This window comes from Nesoenas mayeri, assembly GCF_963082525.1.
Source record: "Nesoenas mayeri genome assembly, chromosome: 14".
Classification (NCBI taxonomy): Eukaryota; Metazoa; Chordata; class Aves; order Columbiformes; family Columbidae; genus Nesoenas; species Nesoenas mayeri.
In genome coordinates, this window is record NC_137556.1 from 1,515,157 (window position 1) to 1,532,671 (window position 17,515).

Here is a 17,515-nt window from a genome sequence, read left to right on the forward strand (position 1 = left end):
TGGGAAGTTTTTTGATTAAACAGCTATATTACCCCCGAAACCTCCCTCAGGGCCAGTTTTCTGAGTCTTTAAAACTCATTTAAATGAGAGTTACTGCATAAGGCCTCTGGCTGGTACCTGTCAGGCTTTTCTTGGGCTGGTGCTGCCTGTGGGGGTGTTGGGGTTTGGAGGGTGATGGGAGCTTTTACGGAGTGGGGAGAAGGCTGATAAGACTGATTATAATGATGATTTCTTTCTATTTGATAATTCTTCGGGGTCCATGAGCATTTTTGGAAGCACAACTCTAAGTCATTTTGAAACTTCAACCAGCCAGATGCGTGTTGTATTTAAGCACCTCCAGCATTAGCATCGTATCTGAGCTGGGATTCTCAACCTCTCCGATTTGTTTCTAGGCAGGTTCAGGAACTAATTTTCCTCTGATTTTTCACCTGTTTCTCTTTCTTTTTAGGATCCCTTAGATATTATTAGGATGTGACCACAAAGAAAAATGTGCTTTTCTACAAAGTCGGTTGTGGACGTTTAATCAGATTTTGGTCTCTGGAAATGCTACAACATGGCTTCATCTGGAAATGAGCCAGGAAGATGGACTCACGGGCCAGGGGCCAGCGCTGGGGAGCTGGGAGAGCCTGGGACCTCTTCTGGAAACAGTACTTGTGTTTCACCGGTGAAGTCGCTGGGCAGCACAGATCAGCCCTTGCACCTCCCTGGAAGAGCAGACTCTGCTTACAGCTCTTTCTCAGGGGGATCAAACGTTCCAGAGTATCCCACCCCAATGTGCTATGGTGAGAACTGCTGTTTGCCTCCAGAGCAGGTACCGTACATGGACGCGGAATATGTGAGAGGTATTTACCATCTAAGCACAGCAAACTCTGAACTCGGGTGCCCGCATCCACACCAGGCACCAGATCTGAGCGTCCAGAATAACTCCCAGAGCACCAGCCTTGCGGAACGCTGTGGAGTCACTCCTGCCCAAAGGACTTCACGGCAGGGGCCGCTGCCTCTGCTTGCACCTCCACCTTCTCCTCCCACGCGGCTCGATAGCTATAAAGTCACCAAACACCTTGAAAATGCGAGAGGGAGACGCAACTCTGGCAGTCACAGCGAGTGCAGCGCACAGGACGGTCCCCTCGCTGGCAAGGATGCTCCACGGAGTCAACCCAGGGATGAAGGTACCGAGCAGGATACAGTGGCTGCTAGGATAAGGACTCTGGAAAACAAGGGCCTTTCTTCTGCTGATCCTACAAATGAGGTCGCTCTATCAAAAAATCAGGGGTTAAAGACAGAGGAAAATGGAGAGTGGAATCCATCGCAACATCCTGTAAAGAGGAGCAACCCACACATTTTCAGGAGACCTTCTTCATTCATTTTTCAAGAATATTTAAAGACTGACTCTGTGGCTAACGTCCCTAAAATACTTTCTGCTTATAATTCAGTTCATGCTTATAAAATTCCTGAAGAGAAGAGCTCCAGGCCCTATCACGCAGTGCACACCCAGCCGAGTTCTGTTAACAATGCACAAGGAGACAAGCAGTGTCCCTGCGTTGTGCACAAGCCGGGTTTGCGAGAGGCGGATCCGCCGAGCGCGGCGCTGGAGCCCAGCCGAGGAAAAGGGTCCTCGCCCTGCGCTCGGTGCCCGCTGCTCACCCAGCTGCATCCGGACTCGGATCAGGATGTGTTTGAGGGCAGTTGTGACTTAAAATATATGGAGAATGCTCTTCTAATGGAATCTGCTTCCAGGAAGCTCCACAGTTGTACAGATGGAAATCAGTGCTGTGACTCCGAAGGAAAGATTGGGAGTGATGTTAAGGAACTGCTCCTGAATCAGCAAGTCAGAACACCGAGATCATCCCTGTCCTGCAGCTACAATGCTGTGGGGCTGGAGCACCCTCACTGTGAGGGGCCAGACCAGGGAAACGGGCAATGCTGTGATCAGCCCAGTCAAACATCTTTTTCCAGGCCAAAGGAAGATTCCACATCTCAGTTTTTACATGAAGCCACGAAAGAAAAACAGACTAATAACAGCAGCCCTGACCTGAGCACACATCTAGGACAAGAGGAGCCTTCTGTCCCTCCTCAGAAACATCAGGATGACCTGGCTGGTGAACAAATAACCAGGCAGACAACTCCCATGCTTTACTACCTTTCTGGGGGGAAAACCACCAACATGCTGCAGCCCAGCAAGCTCACCCCGTGCCAGGAGGACTCGAGGAGCTCACCAGAGGAGTTTCCAGCCAGCAGCCCCTCTGCCCCCACGCAGTGTCTGCAGATACAAAGGGAAAGTCATCGGCTCCAAAGGCCCGACCACCACCGTCAGCGCGGTGCCGACGATCTCCTGCTGCAGCCTGAAGGTCTCATTGGCGGGAGTCCCACTTCGTCCGTGGATGAGAGTTTCAAGAACGACTACAGAGAGAAACTTAAAGTGGCTCAGAAAAAGGTTCTGAGAGAAACCTCCTTTAAAAGAAAAGACTTACAGATGAGTTTGCCCGTTAGACTGAGACAGAAATCCTCTAGAAGGCCTTCAATTGAACACCTGAGGTCTTTCTCCTTATCCAGTGCAAGCGAGGATGCCAAACCTGTTCCTTGTTCCCCTTCTCATCTAGAACCCGTGGAAAGCTTCAACAGAGATGAAGAAATTAAGAGGCCACAAATGGGTCGAATAGCAGGAAGGAAAAGGGTAACAAAGGAGCAGAAACAACTCTGTTATTCTGAACCTGAGAAACTCGATCAGCTGGCAGATAAGGAGGTGTCATGGAATCAAGTCAGGGATGAAATCACTGAGCAAGACATAGTGGCAGCTCGGAAAAAGACCCTGGAAAACAGAGGTAGGGCACTTTCCAGTTCAAGTATCTCCAGGACGGAGCTGAAGCAAATCCAGCATACCGCACTGATTGAATACATGGAGAGGAAGATCAGTCAAAGACCAGGTAGTTCACAGCACCTCCCGCTGCATAAGCCACCCCTGCAGAAGAGGCTGTCGCATCCCAACTGGCCTCCTGGCAAGGTCTCCATCCCAAACGGGAGCAGGAAGGTGCAAAACACAGAGGTTTCCTGCCAGGTTTTCTCTAAAGAAAAGCCACCAGATGCTTTTCCTCCTTTGGCTTTCGTTCCCCCACCAAGTGCGCCCGGCATGTGCGATCCCAGCTCTGCCGCTGCGGGGACGCTGAAGCACGACCCGTCTCCCAGCGACGCGGACGGGACCCGCATGGGCCCGTGGGTGTCAGCCCAAAGCATCCCCCAGGCCAGGGAGCCGGCAGCTGGGAGAGCTCACCAGAGATCCCAATCCACTCCTCCTTCCACACAGGTAAGAGAGATGTTAAGATAGCAGCTGTTGTTTGAGTCCATCTTATGACTATCCACTGGTTCTTAGAGAACTGTGAGGCTATTCACAGGAAAAACTGCTGAATGTCGTGAATGAGGAACTAAGACTTTAACTTTTTAGCATGTAGTAGCGGAATGATGGAGGAGAAAAGCCATGTTTGCTTAATCTATAGGAAACACCATGTAGCCGTTCGGAAGCAAAATGCGTGCTCTGCTTTGCAGTGTGCGGGAGAAATAATTTGAGGGGATTTTGAGAGAAACGCTACCGATTTTAATGCCCTAAATATTTATGATCGATGGTAAGAATTTGTTATTCTTGAAAATGCTCATAAGAGAGTATTGCAGATGAACAGGGTGTTCTTTAATGGGAAGCGTTGCAAGAGAAGGCTGGTTGCATTTCAGCAGTCGCTGTTGTGAACTGCGGCCGCTTCATTAGAGCGCTACCCCAGAAAAGGGGATTATAGAGACATTTCTATAAATGACCAGCCTTTTTGCTCCTGGATTCAAAGGACAGTAGCTGTCAATATTTTCAAGGAGAATAAAGAAGATAAAAAGGTTAGAAAACCAGTAATCTAATATGCTGCTACAATTACCCAACTGAGGAGGCTGACAAAGTTCCACCAGTGCCACCTGCTTTCTGAATTGCTGTGAGAGCCTGTGAGAACATGTATTTTGTTGCCAGCTGTGCTTTGATTTTGTAGGAAAAAGAGCTGGATGCTTCCTTGACAGTGATGGATTTATTTATTTATTGTATGTTTACATTCTTAACAATGACCAGAAAGTTGTTTCCTGTGGTTGTGCTCCAAGTGTTCAAAGTCCGCTTGGACGGGGCTTTGCTGGTGAGAGATGTCCCTGCTCATGGCAAGGGCTGGACTAGAGGACCTTCAAAGGTCTCCTCTGACCCAAACCATTCTATGATTCTACCTGGGAAGAGCACAATAGCAATTTAATTAACAAGAAGAGACAGACAAAATTGAAAACCTTGTTGTACCTACCCAGAGACTTACTCTTGGCTCCTGTTTCTGGGGATGACAAACGTGGGGTAAAATGAAAGAGCTGCCTATTTGCGCAGTGCTGGTTGCCCCAGTGTTCTGTTCTCATTCGCAGGACCCGTGCAGATGCAGCGATGGGGCAGCGGCGCCGTCCCGGGGCAGCGAGAGCTCTCCTGGCACCCCCAGGTAAGGCTGTGCCAGGTGTGAACGCAGCGGCTGCTTCTACCCTCCTGTCTTGGGGTTCCTCCTTCTCCAGATGGGGATGTTCTATTTGTTCTGTTTGGGGACAGTTAATTTCAGCTGCGTGGAGCAGAGGTGGAAGGTGCAGAGAGCAGCTGAGCTGCCGTCCCCGCGGCGGCCGCTCTCCTTCGCTCTCTGAGTTCACAGCTCCCTCGTCTGAGCTCCGGCACAAACGGCACCTGCAACAGCTTGGAAATGCCCAGTCTTGGAAAATCTGTGTGCTGAGAGTGGGATAATAGGGGCTTTTGATGGGGTTTTTAAAGGGAAAAATTACTGTGCCTTTTACACAGAGCTAACTGGAAAGTCTGTGTTAACTCTGTTTGCTTTGCTCGTTTGGGTAGCATCGGGGAGAAAAGTGTCTGAACTCTGTCTCAACAAGGCAGTGATGCTGATGCTTGTGTAGTAATAGAATTTCTGCTGTTTCAGTCATTCAAAAAGATCCAAATGGTTTCCTAGAGGCTTGATCATGTTAGAAAAAAGTTGTTTTTAGTAAGATATTGAAGTTTTTCTTAAATTTCCTAGTTTGGCTAAGAGGCTTAGCAGGTCTGTATGAATGGCACTGGGAGTTCTGGACAGAACAGCAGCATCATAAACATAACTCTAAAATTAATAGGTATTGTGGAATCTGAATTAAAAAAAAAAGCTGGAAAGATAACGATAATTAACTGTAGCTGCTTAAACAGTCTGCAAAAGTATCTATTGTAGAGAAAGTGTCTAAAGTAAAAGGAAGTGTCTCTTTATAGTTTCCATGATCCTGAGAAAGATGGATGTGAGAATCACGAGTGTAAAGACAATGACGCGACTGGACGTGCGTGTTGTCAGGATACGCAGGAGCCGAGTCCTGCAGCCTCTGTTCCTGCCCCAAGAAACAAGGAGGATGCTCAGGAGTGTCCTGCAATAAACGGCGACGAGGAGGAATGCAGAACTAAATCTCCAAATGGCAACACCTTAGTGGAGTGTCCAGCGGAGCAAACATCCGTGCCCAACAGCCAAGGTGATGCTCCCCTTGACCGAGAGCCCGGTCTGCCCGAGGGCAGGCGGCCGTCTCCTGAAGACCAGCGGTGTGAAGAGCTCGCTATGGAGATCGCTGCCAAAGACAGTTCGCTTGTTGATATTCTCATGCCTCATCCTCTTAGAAAAACGGCTCTCGACCTGCTGGACGGTCTCTTTCCCATTAACGTTTCCATGCTGGATAAATCACACAGAAAAAAGGGAGATGTACAGTATGCACAGGAGTGTGAGTAAGTAGACAAAACCAATTATCAAGTATTTTAAGCTATGTTACCATATGAATGTAATATATATTCTTGTAGCAAGATGCGCTGAGCACATTTTTAATTTTTGTTTCATTAGCAAAATATTTCATCTTCCTGATTTACATATCAAGAAATATCTGAGCCTATGGTTCAATTATATCTCAAAAAATGGGACTGTAACAAGCCTGAGCTGCAAATCTTTTCCTCTATATCTTTTAAAAGCTTAGAAGAATTGCTGCTGTGAGAAGAGAGGAGAGTGATTTTGGAGCAATGAACGCAGTGTTCGTGAACAAAACTCTTAAGTGTTTGCCACGGGTATTTATTCTTTGTTCCAATAGCAGGAAAAGTCATAAAGGTGCAGCAGAAGAATGTCCTGGGTCTGAACCTGATGCGGAGCGGAGGAGTGAAGGTCCTGCCTCCGAGGGAACCCGAATCCCGCACAGGAGCAGGGACAGCACCAGCAACCTGGATGACATCACGTCCAAGAAAGTAGGTGGATGCCCAACAGAGGCACCGGTGCTTCGTAACACAGCACAGAAACGTTATTAGTGTCACATACGTTACTGTGGTTATTTTTAGTTGACTTTTATCCCAATAATATTGTTTAATAGATAACTTCGAATCCACGTTTGCCAGTAGGTGAAGTTCTGGCAAATCAGCGTGTTGATCAGAACGGGTGTATTTAATTGACTCCAGGTTTGGTTCAGACCTTTGTTGTTGGGGCTGGAGCTGGAGCAGGCGCGCAGGCTTGGTGAGACCTTTCCTTGCCAGGCCGGCTCCTGTGTGGCAGCTCGCTCACAATTTAATGTTCAAATCTGGCCTCAAAATTAATGAGATTTGTTACAAATGGCAGCCTAAATAATAAGAGAGACATGGCAGCAGTTTCTGTGCTCTACGTTGCCCTATTAATGTCCAACTGTGCAGGGAACAGAAGCAGCTCAGACAGAGCTGGACTATGATAGAACTGCAGCAGCTGGGAAGGGCAACATGTAGCTTTGAAGAATTAGAGTTTTTTATTATTATTTTTTTCGTCTCCTGTAGAAGCTTGGCCATGCTCTACCCAGAGAATGACAGCCCGCCTTCCCGAAACGCCTCCTGCTCCGCGGGTGCTGACACTCTTTGTTACCCACTGTCTCACTGCTGCTGCTCATGGTGGCATTGGCTGTTTTCAGAAAAAGCTGAGGGGGTTCTTCTCCCACTCAGCTCTCGGAGCCCTTTTCTGTATCAACATTTCTGTACCAAGCAGCCTCCTCTGCTTGCATTGCTCTGCAGGCACGGTGGCGTGCTTGGGTCACCCCAGAACTGGGCATATTATACATGAAATTCCAAGCAGTTCTTATAAAGGTTGGTAATGGGACTGTGACTTCATGCTCACGTCTCGGAGCAAAACCCGCGTGTCATCATGTTGTCATCTTCATTGTAGTTCACTCTCTGAGCTGGGGATTATATCACTAGTTAAGGCGATCACCAGTACTTTGCTTTTCAGAGTTTGAGAATTAAGTACAGCTTAGAAAATGTATTTCTTTTGGTTTTTCTTTCCCAGAGCTTAAAATTATTTTAAACCTCAAAAATTTGGCAAGGATGATGCCAGGAAAATAACTTTTCTAGAAATAATAGAGATTCTCTTTGGCAATAAGAGGTTTCTATGGCTTTGTTCCCCCCTTTGCAGCTGGAGCTGGCGTCCCGGCTGCGGCGGAAGCTGCGGGCGCTGCGGGAGGAGCGGGAGCTGCTGCTCGGGGAGGCGCGGGAGTGCGCGGGGCGCGGGGCCGAGCTGGCGGCCGCCCTGCGCCGCCTCTGCAAGCCCAACGAGTTCGAGCGCTACGAGACCTTCATCGGGGACCTGGAGAAGGTCGTGAGCCTCTTGCTGTGCCTGTCCAGCCGCCTCGCCAGGGTCCAGAATGCCATGAGCAGGATCGATGGCAACACGGATGCCGAGGAGAGGGTCAGTGACAAGCGAGCGGGGCGTTTAGTTTTTGTTCACCGCAGGTGAGGCTGCGCTCGCCTCATTTTTCTGATAGCTCTAAAGCTGTAAATTCTACAGGAATCCCACGCAGCTTTTGTTCGGGTTTTGTTGGTATCACCGAGGCAATGACCTCAGTGTGGAGCATGGGTTTGGTGCACAGTTGTTGTCCCAAAACCAGGGTTTTTTACCCAGTGTGCAAAAGAAAAGCCAAGTTTGTAGCTCAAGGACACAGATGTTTAGTACTGAGTTGCGCAAGTCTGAATGCTGGAGTAAAGCCAGCACAGCAGAAAGAAAAGTAGCAGCTGTTATATACAAAATCTTATCACACTCAGGGCAGTCCTAAAGAGTCAGTTGGTTGCACATTTGCATACTGGGTACATAATCATTTTAGTGTACAATGAGCAACATTCACCTAAAGGATGCTTGATCCAACAGTCTCAAGATAGGTGTGTTACAGCGAGACTCAACTGATTATGCGGGCTTCAGAATGTCTAAAGCTGCAAGGGCAGTCTCTCCAATGAGGCGCTTTGCGGATCACTCTGATCTTTGCCTGATGAGTGGGGTGACCTAAAACTGACGGGATTTCTGTATCTTTAGGTTCATGCTTGCTGGCAGGATGCGTTCTGGAGGTGGTGATGGGAACAGCGGCTCTGCGGGGGCCGCTGGGGGGAGCCGCACCAGAGCTTGTGCAGATCGCTGGGAGCAGCTCCCAACCTGCACTTCAGGAGGGATTTTTGTCATTCTGTTTTGTTTTTAATTGGTAATTTAAATGCGGTAATTACTGCTTTTGAAAGTGTATTTCACTTAATGTGCTTGTTTTAACTGTAGGGAGCAGGAGGAAGATGTGGCTGTAACTTCAGATAAAATTCCCTGCAGTTTAACTCACCTGGCCTGTCTTGCTGGATAATTAGGAATTATTTCGTGTCACTCGGAAATCTTTTCAAGTCTGAAATACGCTTTTTAGCTGTTGCTTTAGTGTATCTTTATACTCTGCACAGTAAATACATTAAAATAATGCATTCGAGAATTTGAATAACACGCTCAATGAAGATTTGGTTACGTAGCAGCATTTTTACAGCCATATCCCCGTTGCTGCCATTGCCCCGGCGTTAGGAAAACCAGCAGGCTCCAGCTTTGGCTCTGTTTTTAGGGTGCTGATTGTGACCGTTGCTCTGTGGTAGATTTATCGGCACTGTCTTGAAACTGCGTGTTTTCCAGCAGTGCTATCCTCGTATAAATCAACACAGCTGCAAGAGAATGACCTGAAATGTGAAAGGGATTAAAATCCTGTAGGACAGACAAGGCTTGATTCTCATGGGTTTGTTAAAAAGAAGCCTTTGAACCATTATGTCTGCATCAAAGATACTTTTATCGTATGTACCTTTTAATAGAAGTCACGCTATCTTTTTAATATGATATTGGCACTTGAGACACATGCAGCTTGGAGAATACAAAGAACTTCTAATTAAATGAAGGATGGGCACAGGTTACTCTATAATTACCAAAATGTTAAGTATATTGATTCTTATTATTTATTTTCCTGAGGGCAGCACGGCAGAAGTGAGCCTTGGTGGGGTCTACTGGGTGTCTTCACCTCACAAGCCACACGAATGAGTAATTCAATCAAGGAAAAACTCATGTGGAACACAAAGCCCACAAGAGGAAGTAATTAAACTAAATTGAGTGTGGCTTCCAATTGAAGATCTCGAGTCTGCCAGGAGCTATGAGTTTTCATAGCGTGCTGCTTTGTTTTATCCCCATTAGCAATCGCTGGACGAACGGCACAAGCTCCTGTCCAGGCAGCGGGAGGATGCAAAAGACCTGAAGGAGAACCTGGACCGCAGGGAGAGGGTGGTCGCCGGCATCCTCGCCAAATACCTGACCGAGCAGCAGCTCCAGGGCTACCGACACTTCGTTCAGCTCAAGACCTCCCTGCTGATCGAACAGAAGGACCTTGAAGAGCAGATTAAATTTTTCGAAGAACAATTAGAAAACCTAGAGAAAAGCATCCCCCTCTAGTACCCACCAGCAGGGCATCAGCTTTCACACACGGTAACTTGTGGCGTTCCCCAGGCGCTCGCCGGGCTGGGTTTGGTGAATTTGTGTGATCCCATTAGTGCTGGGGTGCCCTGGGGGTGCTCTGGGCACAGGCTGGACGTGCCTTCCCCCCTGGATGGGCCAAGTGACAGCAGCCAACAGTGTGTGTTTTGGAAACGACTGATAGGATGTGTTGCTCCTATTAACTTGGCATGTATTTCCCCTTCTTGTCTGTCCATCTGTTTCCAGATTGACGTGATCTCAATAAAAGAACGATACCAGTATTTTCCTCTCGTGGGTGGGCTGGGTATTTGAAATGAGAGATGACGTGGGTGTTCAAATTTGAAATGGAGATTGCACAAAGTCATAGGAAATGTTTATGGACTATTTCAGCGAGACTCCTCATTTCTACTGTTTATATGAACGGCACAGTAAAAATACACTATAATGGAAGTAAATAATGATTTCCTTTCTCGGCAGCGGCCAACCGTGAGTGTTCCCTGGTTCTGGGGGATCCCGATGGGCTGTTTGGTAGGAGGGCAGGAAAGTGTCATCCTCATTGACAGCAAAAAGCTGATCAGTGATGAAGCCACCTGAAATAAACCCTTCGGGGAATGATAAACTCTGACCCTACTCCCGCGTGGTCATTTGCAAAGTCTTCGCCATGCCTTTGAAGGGTTTACTTTCGAAGCAGCCCCTTCGGGGGTTGGGTTTAGGCAGTTTTCCATTGTCAGTGCGCACAAGAAGTGCTGGACGGGAGGGAGAAGCTGCACTGCGGGGCGGCTGGGATGAGTTGGGGAGATTGTTCTGTTTCAATGAGGCTTTAAATAAATCCCTCAGCTAAAATATTTTAAACTAATGTGTGTTGAGTCAAACCGGTGATGTTGCTGTATTTAAAATCTGAGTGTGGTGTGTTTTTTGTTAAGTATTCAGTGAGAGGAATATTCCATCTGGGCCACATACCTAGACCATGAATAAGGTGGCTGCTAATCAAACTCAGGTTTCTTCCACAGGCAAAAGAGATGTTAATGTTTCACTAGGGGTGTGTGTCCTGACTCCGGTATCATCAGTGCCAAGAGCAGCTCCTGAGGCATCGTCTGCTTTGGGGCTGCGTGAGCTTCCAGTAAGCACGGGTCTGGGTTTGTTTTACCTCAGATCACATTCTTCATCTGAGTTTACCCACTGGGCAACACGAATGAACCGATCAAGAGGTGACAGCATATGGAAAGGAGACCCTGTGTGTATTCTGTTTGCTGAGGGGGACTTGCCGGCCCCCCGGGGAAGGAGGAAACTGAGAGCAAAGCAAGAAGTGGCCTGGGATGCTGCAATGGAGCACAAATACTTTGCCAGCCTCCGAGGTTGCCAGCTGCTCTGGATTGGTAGCACAACAAATAAATGTATCATCAGGTACTGTCCAGACTCTGACAGAGAAGCATTGTTCTGTTCTGTGTTTGCATATGTATGCAGAAGCACTTGTATCTATAGCCCTGCTCACGTTTCAGGAGAAACAGCTCAGTACCCTGAGCAAGGCGGCAAAGACCCAGCCTCAGGAGTCAGTTTATGATGTGTACTAAGTATCAGTGAATACATTTGTAATGGTGCGAGTGGATGGTATATAGCAAAGAGTAGTTTTGTGATATTAACGCTTTGTCGCAGCGATCTGAGCAAAATACACTGTGCTCAGTGCTGAAAACACCGTTTCCCTGGGCACAAGGAGCTCCAGGGGCGCAGTGACCAAGGTGGTTATTGCCCCAATGTGAGGGAAAAGCAGCCAGACACAGATCTTGTCCATGGTTCTCAAACGGCCGTAAATACATCCTTTTAATATGTAAATCTGAAGGCTGCCTTTCCAAAACGGTCTTTAAAGTAGCAGAAGTAATGCTAAGGGAATGGAGAATTTTTAAAAATGCGCCATGTTAAGTGAGCTGTTTGCATTATTTCAGAAGCCTGACTTGAACCTGCCCTCTATTATTATTCCTAGTTGAGGAAAATCCAGCTGGTTTGAAAATGTTTGATAACTGAAGCTAACGCTTGCCTTTAATTGAAAGAATGGGTCTGTGCTGTTCGGTTTCTCGTGTGTGCCCTGGGGCAGATTGCTGCTCCTGCCACCCTTCTCAGGTTCACTTCAAAGAGCAACAGTTACAAACGACTTCCAGCCTGTTTTCCAAAGAGTCACACCTGTGCTCCTTGTTGCTTTGTTAGAACGCTGAATTTCAGGCAAATGAGAACGGATACAGTGATGACACTGACATCTCTGCGGGCAAGCGGAAACCCTCTTTCCAAAGCACCAGCAGGTCTGGATCCTGAGGTGAGCCCTGTGGTTTTGTTTTGTGTTGTTTTGTTTTCTAATCAATTTATTAGGAACAATTTCTTCCCCAGAGGGCTGTCGGGCATTGGAACAGGCTGCCCAGGGCAGTGCTGGAGTCACCGTCCCTGGAGGGTTGGACAGATGGAGGTGAGGTTCTCAGGACATGGGGCAGTGCCAGGGTGGGTTATGGTTGGACTCGATCATCTTAAAGGTTTATTTGCAACCAAAATGATTCTGTGATTCTGCTGCCTGGAGTGAGGAAAGCTGGGGGTTTCCAGGGACTTCAGGGCCTTGGCATTTTACCAGTGCTGAGACCTGCTGGGCTGTTTCTCTTGCAAAGTCAAGTGTGTTGGGGGAATGTAAGGAACGACGGGGCTCCCGCTGCCAGAGCCTCTGGGGAGACAGAACAGGAACACCGGGGACTCTCCTGCAGCCGGCAAACCTGATGCTGCCTTGACATCCCCGGTGCAAGGTAACCAGAGCCCCACCACGAGAGGGCTGCTATGGGACACCTGCCGTGGTGTGTCTGTCTGAATTAATTACAGCTACAGCCAGGGGAAAGCAAAACAATAGAGAAGGAAGAAGGTGAACTGGGCAAAATGCAAGAGCCTGGATCTCCCTGGTTTGTGGGAGGCCGCTGGTTTTCCAGGAACGATCTGAAGCTCATCTGGCCATCCACGAACACGCAGCGCGGGGGGAGAAACCACAGTAGCCTCTGTCCTGCTAAGGAAGAGCAGGTGGGGCCCGTTTCAGGACAAACGGATCCATTTTGTTGCCCAGGGCCAGAGATGAGCGTTACAGGTGTGGGACAGGTCGTGGGAGCACACGCTGCTCTGTGCCCATCTGATGGTGCCTTGGCAGCAACTGCAGGGATTTTGGAAGTAGCAGCTCATTTAGAATTTGATTTAACACCCACAGGGATGTGTGGGAGTCACTGCTGGATCAGGACCTGCTGGTTCAGCCCTTCAGGCACTAACCAAAGGATTTTGATTTTTGTTTTTAAACCAGGCCTTGTTTTCTTTGCTGGGGTGTTACTCTGTGGGACTTTTGCATGTGGAGCTAATTAAGGAATGGAGGGGCACAGGGATTAATGTAAATGTGCTCTGCGAAAGATCTATTTGCTACTTGTGAGAGCTGTGTTTAATAAGTAGAAGGATGTTCTCTCTGCTTTGGGAATTCATGGCAACCATCTGAATAAAACTTTAAAAATAAACTGAGAGCAGCCCTGCAAAGCTGATCTGCGCCTGAAGGGAGCCCACGTACGCATTACACAATAATCAGGGAACCTCTGGGTTTCGCAAAGTGCGCTCAAGAAGCAGCACATGAATTTCACTGCTGAATGAGGCAGCATTAAAGGTTATCAGAGAGACTCATGAGCCTTGAGGCTGACTCACCTCCTAGATAAATCCACAGAGAGAAAACATGGGCTGAACTGATAGTCCTGATTTAGAGAATAAGTGACTCTGCTAAAAATGTGCATGAACAGGCAAGTGTCTTGCTGATGGCTTCAGCCCGTGATGGAAGAACAAGGACATCCCAGGCTCCAGAGGAGGCGGTGGTAGAGCGCTGGGTTATTCCACTGGAGGAATGGTGCAAGTTCTACACGGAGAAACAGTCTTTCTCTTGGATTATCTGCATTTCTACCAGAAGCATTAATTGACACACATTTACTCAAAAACGTTTTGTGGTGCAATTGGATTTTTTTTTCTTTTTTGGTTTTTAGTTTTTTGTGTGTGCTTTCTTTTTTTCTTTCTTCTTTGTTGTCATTGTCAGACGCCCCTTTCGGGAGCGGTGAGCAGGACTGGGCTGTTCCCATTGAGGCTGCACCGTGTGCTGCTGCAGCAGCTCTCTTGGAAGTCTTTGCAGGTGTAACACTGTTATCAGGGGAATGAGTTTTGTGATAGCCGTTTATCTATCTATTCTCTTTTTTTAACTAGTCTGGGTCATTTGCATCACCATTAGGAAGCATCTCCTGATAGGACTTCCCTGGCAGTTCACTCCAAAAGGGCCGGGAGGTGACCAACCACCACTGTTCAACCGCCAGCAGCTGGTCATGGTTCAGTTCGGGGTATAAGGCCTCTATATGTGCTTAATGGTTTGCTTTGTGTTAGAAATCAGTGAAATAAACCTTGGAACTGGAATAGGAATGTTCCTCATTAGGATACAGAGCTTTTGATGTGTCATCTCTTCTCCTGTGGAACAACCACCGTGCTGTTCGTGCCCGTGCCCTGTGCCGGCCAAGTCCCCATTAACAACCTCTTCAGCTGGGGGGTCCCATGTTAGTGTAGATCGCTGGAAAGAGCAAAAACTGCCACATTACCAGTTTGCTCAGATTAATATGCAAATCGGGAGACAAATGCGTCCAAGGAATGTAGGTCACGGTGGACCCGTGCAGGGCAGAAGGGACGAGCGATGGGGAATTCGGGACTGTCTGGAGAGGCCTCTGCCCTCGCCTGGCGGCTGCAGCTCCCGTTGGGCTGTTTGAGTTATTCAGTGACTTTTCCATTAGACCTTGGTTTTGTGATGAAGCTGAGATCCTGCAGCACAGGAGTGGCATTTCCTGGGGCTTTTGTAGAATAAGCGTTTCTACGTGGCACTGGCAAGGGAACGGAGATGGACACAAGCTTATCTGAGCCTGACAACAACCACGCTGCTCAAACAGCCATGTCTAGGGGACAAAGTCTGGCGTTGTGGAGAGAAATGTGGCTTGAAGGTTGTTTGCAAACGTCTTCTGTGCAGGTTTTTGAGCTGATATTCCTCAGAACAAAATGTGCTGAGGAGCAGGCAAACGTGAGTTATCTTCAGCGAGACAGCCTGAGCCAGGGGCAGACAAACATGAGCTTTGCTGATCTCTGCTGCTGAACTCCGCTCCCAGCCAGTTTTATTTGTGTAGGCACTCTGCTGAATGCACAGCATCCACGGGTTGTGGATGACACTGCTCATGCTGCCTACAGGTCTAAAAAAATCATCTTAATTTTGATGTGGAATATCAGTGCTAACTGTGTGCTTTAAAGGAGTGACTGGGGTTCATCTCCACTTTATGGCCAGAAAACTGAGCTGTGGCCAGTAGGCAGGGTAGTAACGGAGGCACAACGCAACCCTGAGCCCCTGAATCCCTGCCCTGTGCCTTATCTGCACCTCCCATCTCCAGCCTTCCCCACCACCTGAGCCATCTCCAGCCTTCCCCACCACCTGAGCCATCTCCACCCGGCAGGAGGGGAGCACAGGGGCTCCAATGTTGGGATTTATCCTTTCCTGTGACCAGCTTTGACGGGGAGGGCGGCTCCCGGTGGTCACAGGGCTCCTTGCCCAGCCCGTGGCACACGCTGCGCAGTCCCGGCCCCACAGGCCTCCCGGCTCTGTGGCTTGGGGAAGCGTCCTGGCTGAACGTCACTGCCGCCAGTCATTCAGGTGAGAATCCTCCAGCGTTCAGCCGGATTTGGGCTCGGTACAGTGAAATTAAGGAGAATCCATCAAGCTGAGTGATTCAGAAAACAGTCCCGGCCTCATCTCTGCCAGAACACTCCCACAATTGTCCTACAGTGTAAACAACAACAGACGGAAGCAAACCCCAGAAAGGCTGACGGACTGGTTGTACTTAAGCTAAAGGTAATATATATATTTTTGTGAGTTTACAACAGCGCCTTCTCAACACCTCTCGGTATTTCTTTGCACCTGAAGCGATGCAGCGCTGAGTACACCATTATATACGAATCGCAGCCTGTCTAAATACTTTTCCTTCATCTGAGCTGAGTCACGGCAGGAACTCGCTCACCGCCTGACCTTGCCAGTCCCCACCTGCCCCAACCCTGCTGGCGCCTCCCAGCACTGCAGTGTGCACGGACCAGGGCTCTGGCGCCGCTGGCGTTTTGCTGTTGCACCAGCTCATTGCCGGGACACCTCCGAGGAACGAGTAGTGCACAGTTTCCTCGAAGACACATGCTGCAAGGAGCCTTATTTCAGCTGGGACTTCTTGCTTTTCCTTCAACAGAGCAACACAGGAGCAACGGAACCTTCTCTGCACTTTCCTTGATCACAGGTTGGTCAGTTGTTTTGTTTTAAACAGAAAACACTCCATCCTGGAGCCTTACCTCTGACGCAAGTGGGTTTTACTCAGAACTAGCAGTAAAAATTGAGCTATGTAATTTGAACAAGTATCACGTGTATTCCTGTGACTAATGAACAAACATCCCAGCAAGGCCGAGGCGAACTGGAGAGTGTTTCCAGTTCACAGATACAGAAACGCGTATCAGTCCTGCCGGTGCAACAACACGAACACGCGTGTGCTTCTGTGGTTTCAGTTAACACACACAAAGTATTTCAGGTCAGTAAACTTGGACAGACTTTTGAAAACAGAGTGACAGGTTTGTGTTGTCTTCCTTTTTCCTGGAAGCACACAAGCTGACGCGGTGCAGCACCAGCCATGCTCCCAAAAGGCCACGCTGGCCAATGGTCACACCAACAGCTATGCAGCAACTAGGATTTTATTTTTCTTAACCCCTGCTCCAGATATAGAAGTCATGAGGTGCTTGATCACTAATGTTTGCTTAACAACTTAATTAGTTCAATGCGGAAGCAGACTGGTGCGGAATACCCCAGCCTCTTCCGAGAGCGGGTGGATCAGACCCCTCTGCAATCGCTGATAACGCTCGCAAAAAAACATCAGCAGCTTCAGGAAGAACATTTTGCAGCGAAGGAGGGCAGCGCCTCCACCTCCAGCGCGTCCTGCAGCATTCCTGCTGCTTGGGAGAAGCCAATTACAGCCCATTAGAAGCACCAGGCTTAATTCAAGGCTGACAACAAAACATTCCTGAAGTCAATGACTTGGAAAGAAAGGCAAAGTGTGCAAACAAGTGGTTTGGTAAAGAAACCAAACCACCTGATGGCTGGAAAGCAAAGCAAGTGCAGTATCACCATAACCCTTTGCCTCTGAATTTATACAGGGGTTTAGTTAGGCTTTCAGAGAAAACATGAGAGTCTAGCAGACTGGCCCCAGGACCCAGACGCTTTCTGTTCTGAGATCTGCCTCTTCACATTAACTTTAACCAAAATAGTAATTAAAAAAAATAATAATCTCACTGCAAATGTCTTATTAACCTGCAGTTAACATGCTTTTCGGAGCTACATGTAGTTCTATATATAGAACAATTATGTTTACAACATAAAAGAAGAGTTAGTTTTAAGCCAATAACTCATGCTGCTGTGACAAACACTGTGGTCATGCAGACGTTCTATCATGAAACATCTAACATAACGTACGCCCAATTTTTACAAATATTTATTGTAAATAGATCAAAATCAAAGGCCGAGTTTTAAATAAGAAGAATCAGACACACAAGCTCAACTTTGATTCCAGGTGGCTCCTCAGAAACTCCGCAGGATCCGATTCCCAGATTTTCAG

At 48.0% G+C, this 17,515-nt stretch overlaps 1 protein-coding gene across 1 annotated transcript; it reads left to right on the forward strand.

The window, feature by feature from the left end:
• Window positions 1-553: 553 nt before the first annotated feature.
• On the forward strand, window positions 554-9,788 carry SHROOM1 (shroom family member 1; the record flags this gene model as incomplete). The annotated part of the gene is made up of 6 exons (XM_080353299.1): window positions 554-3,301; window positions 4,426-4,496; window positions 5,294-5,791; window positions 6,145-6,295; window positions 7,476-7,748; window positions 9,534-9,788. 6 exons carry the CDS (start codon window positions 554-556, stop codon window positions 9,786-9,788), a joined length of 3,996 nt encoding a protein of 1,331 aa, XP_080209425.1.
• Window positions 9,789-17,515: the final 7,727 nt, after the last annotated feature.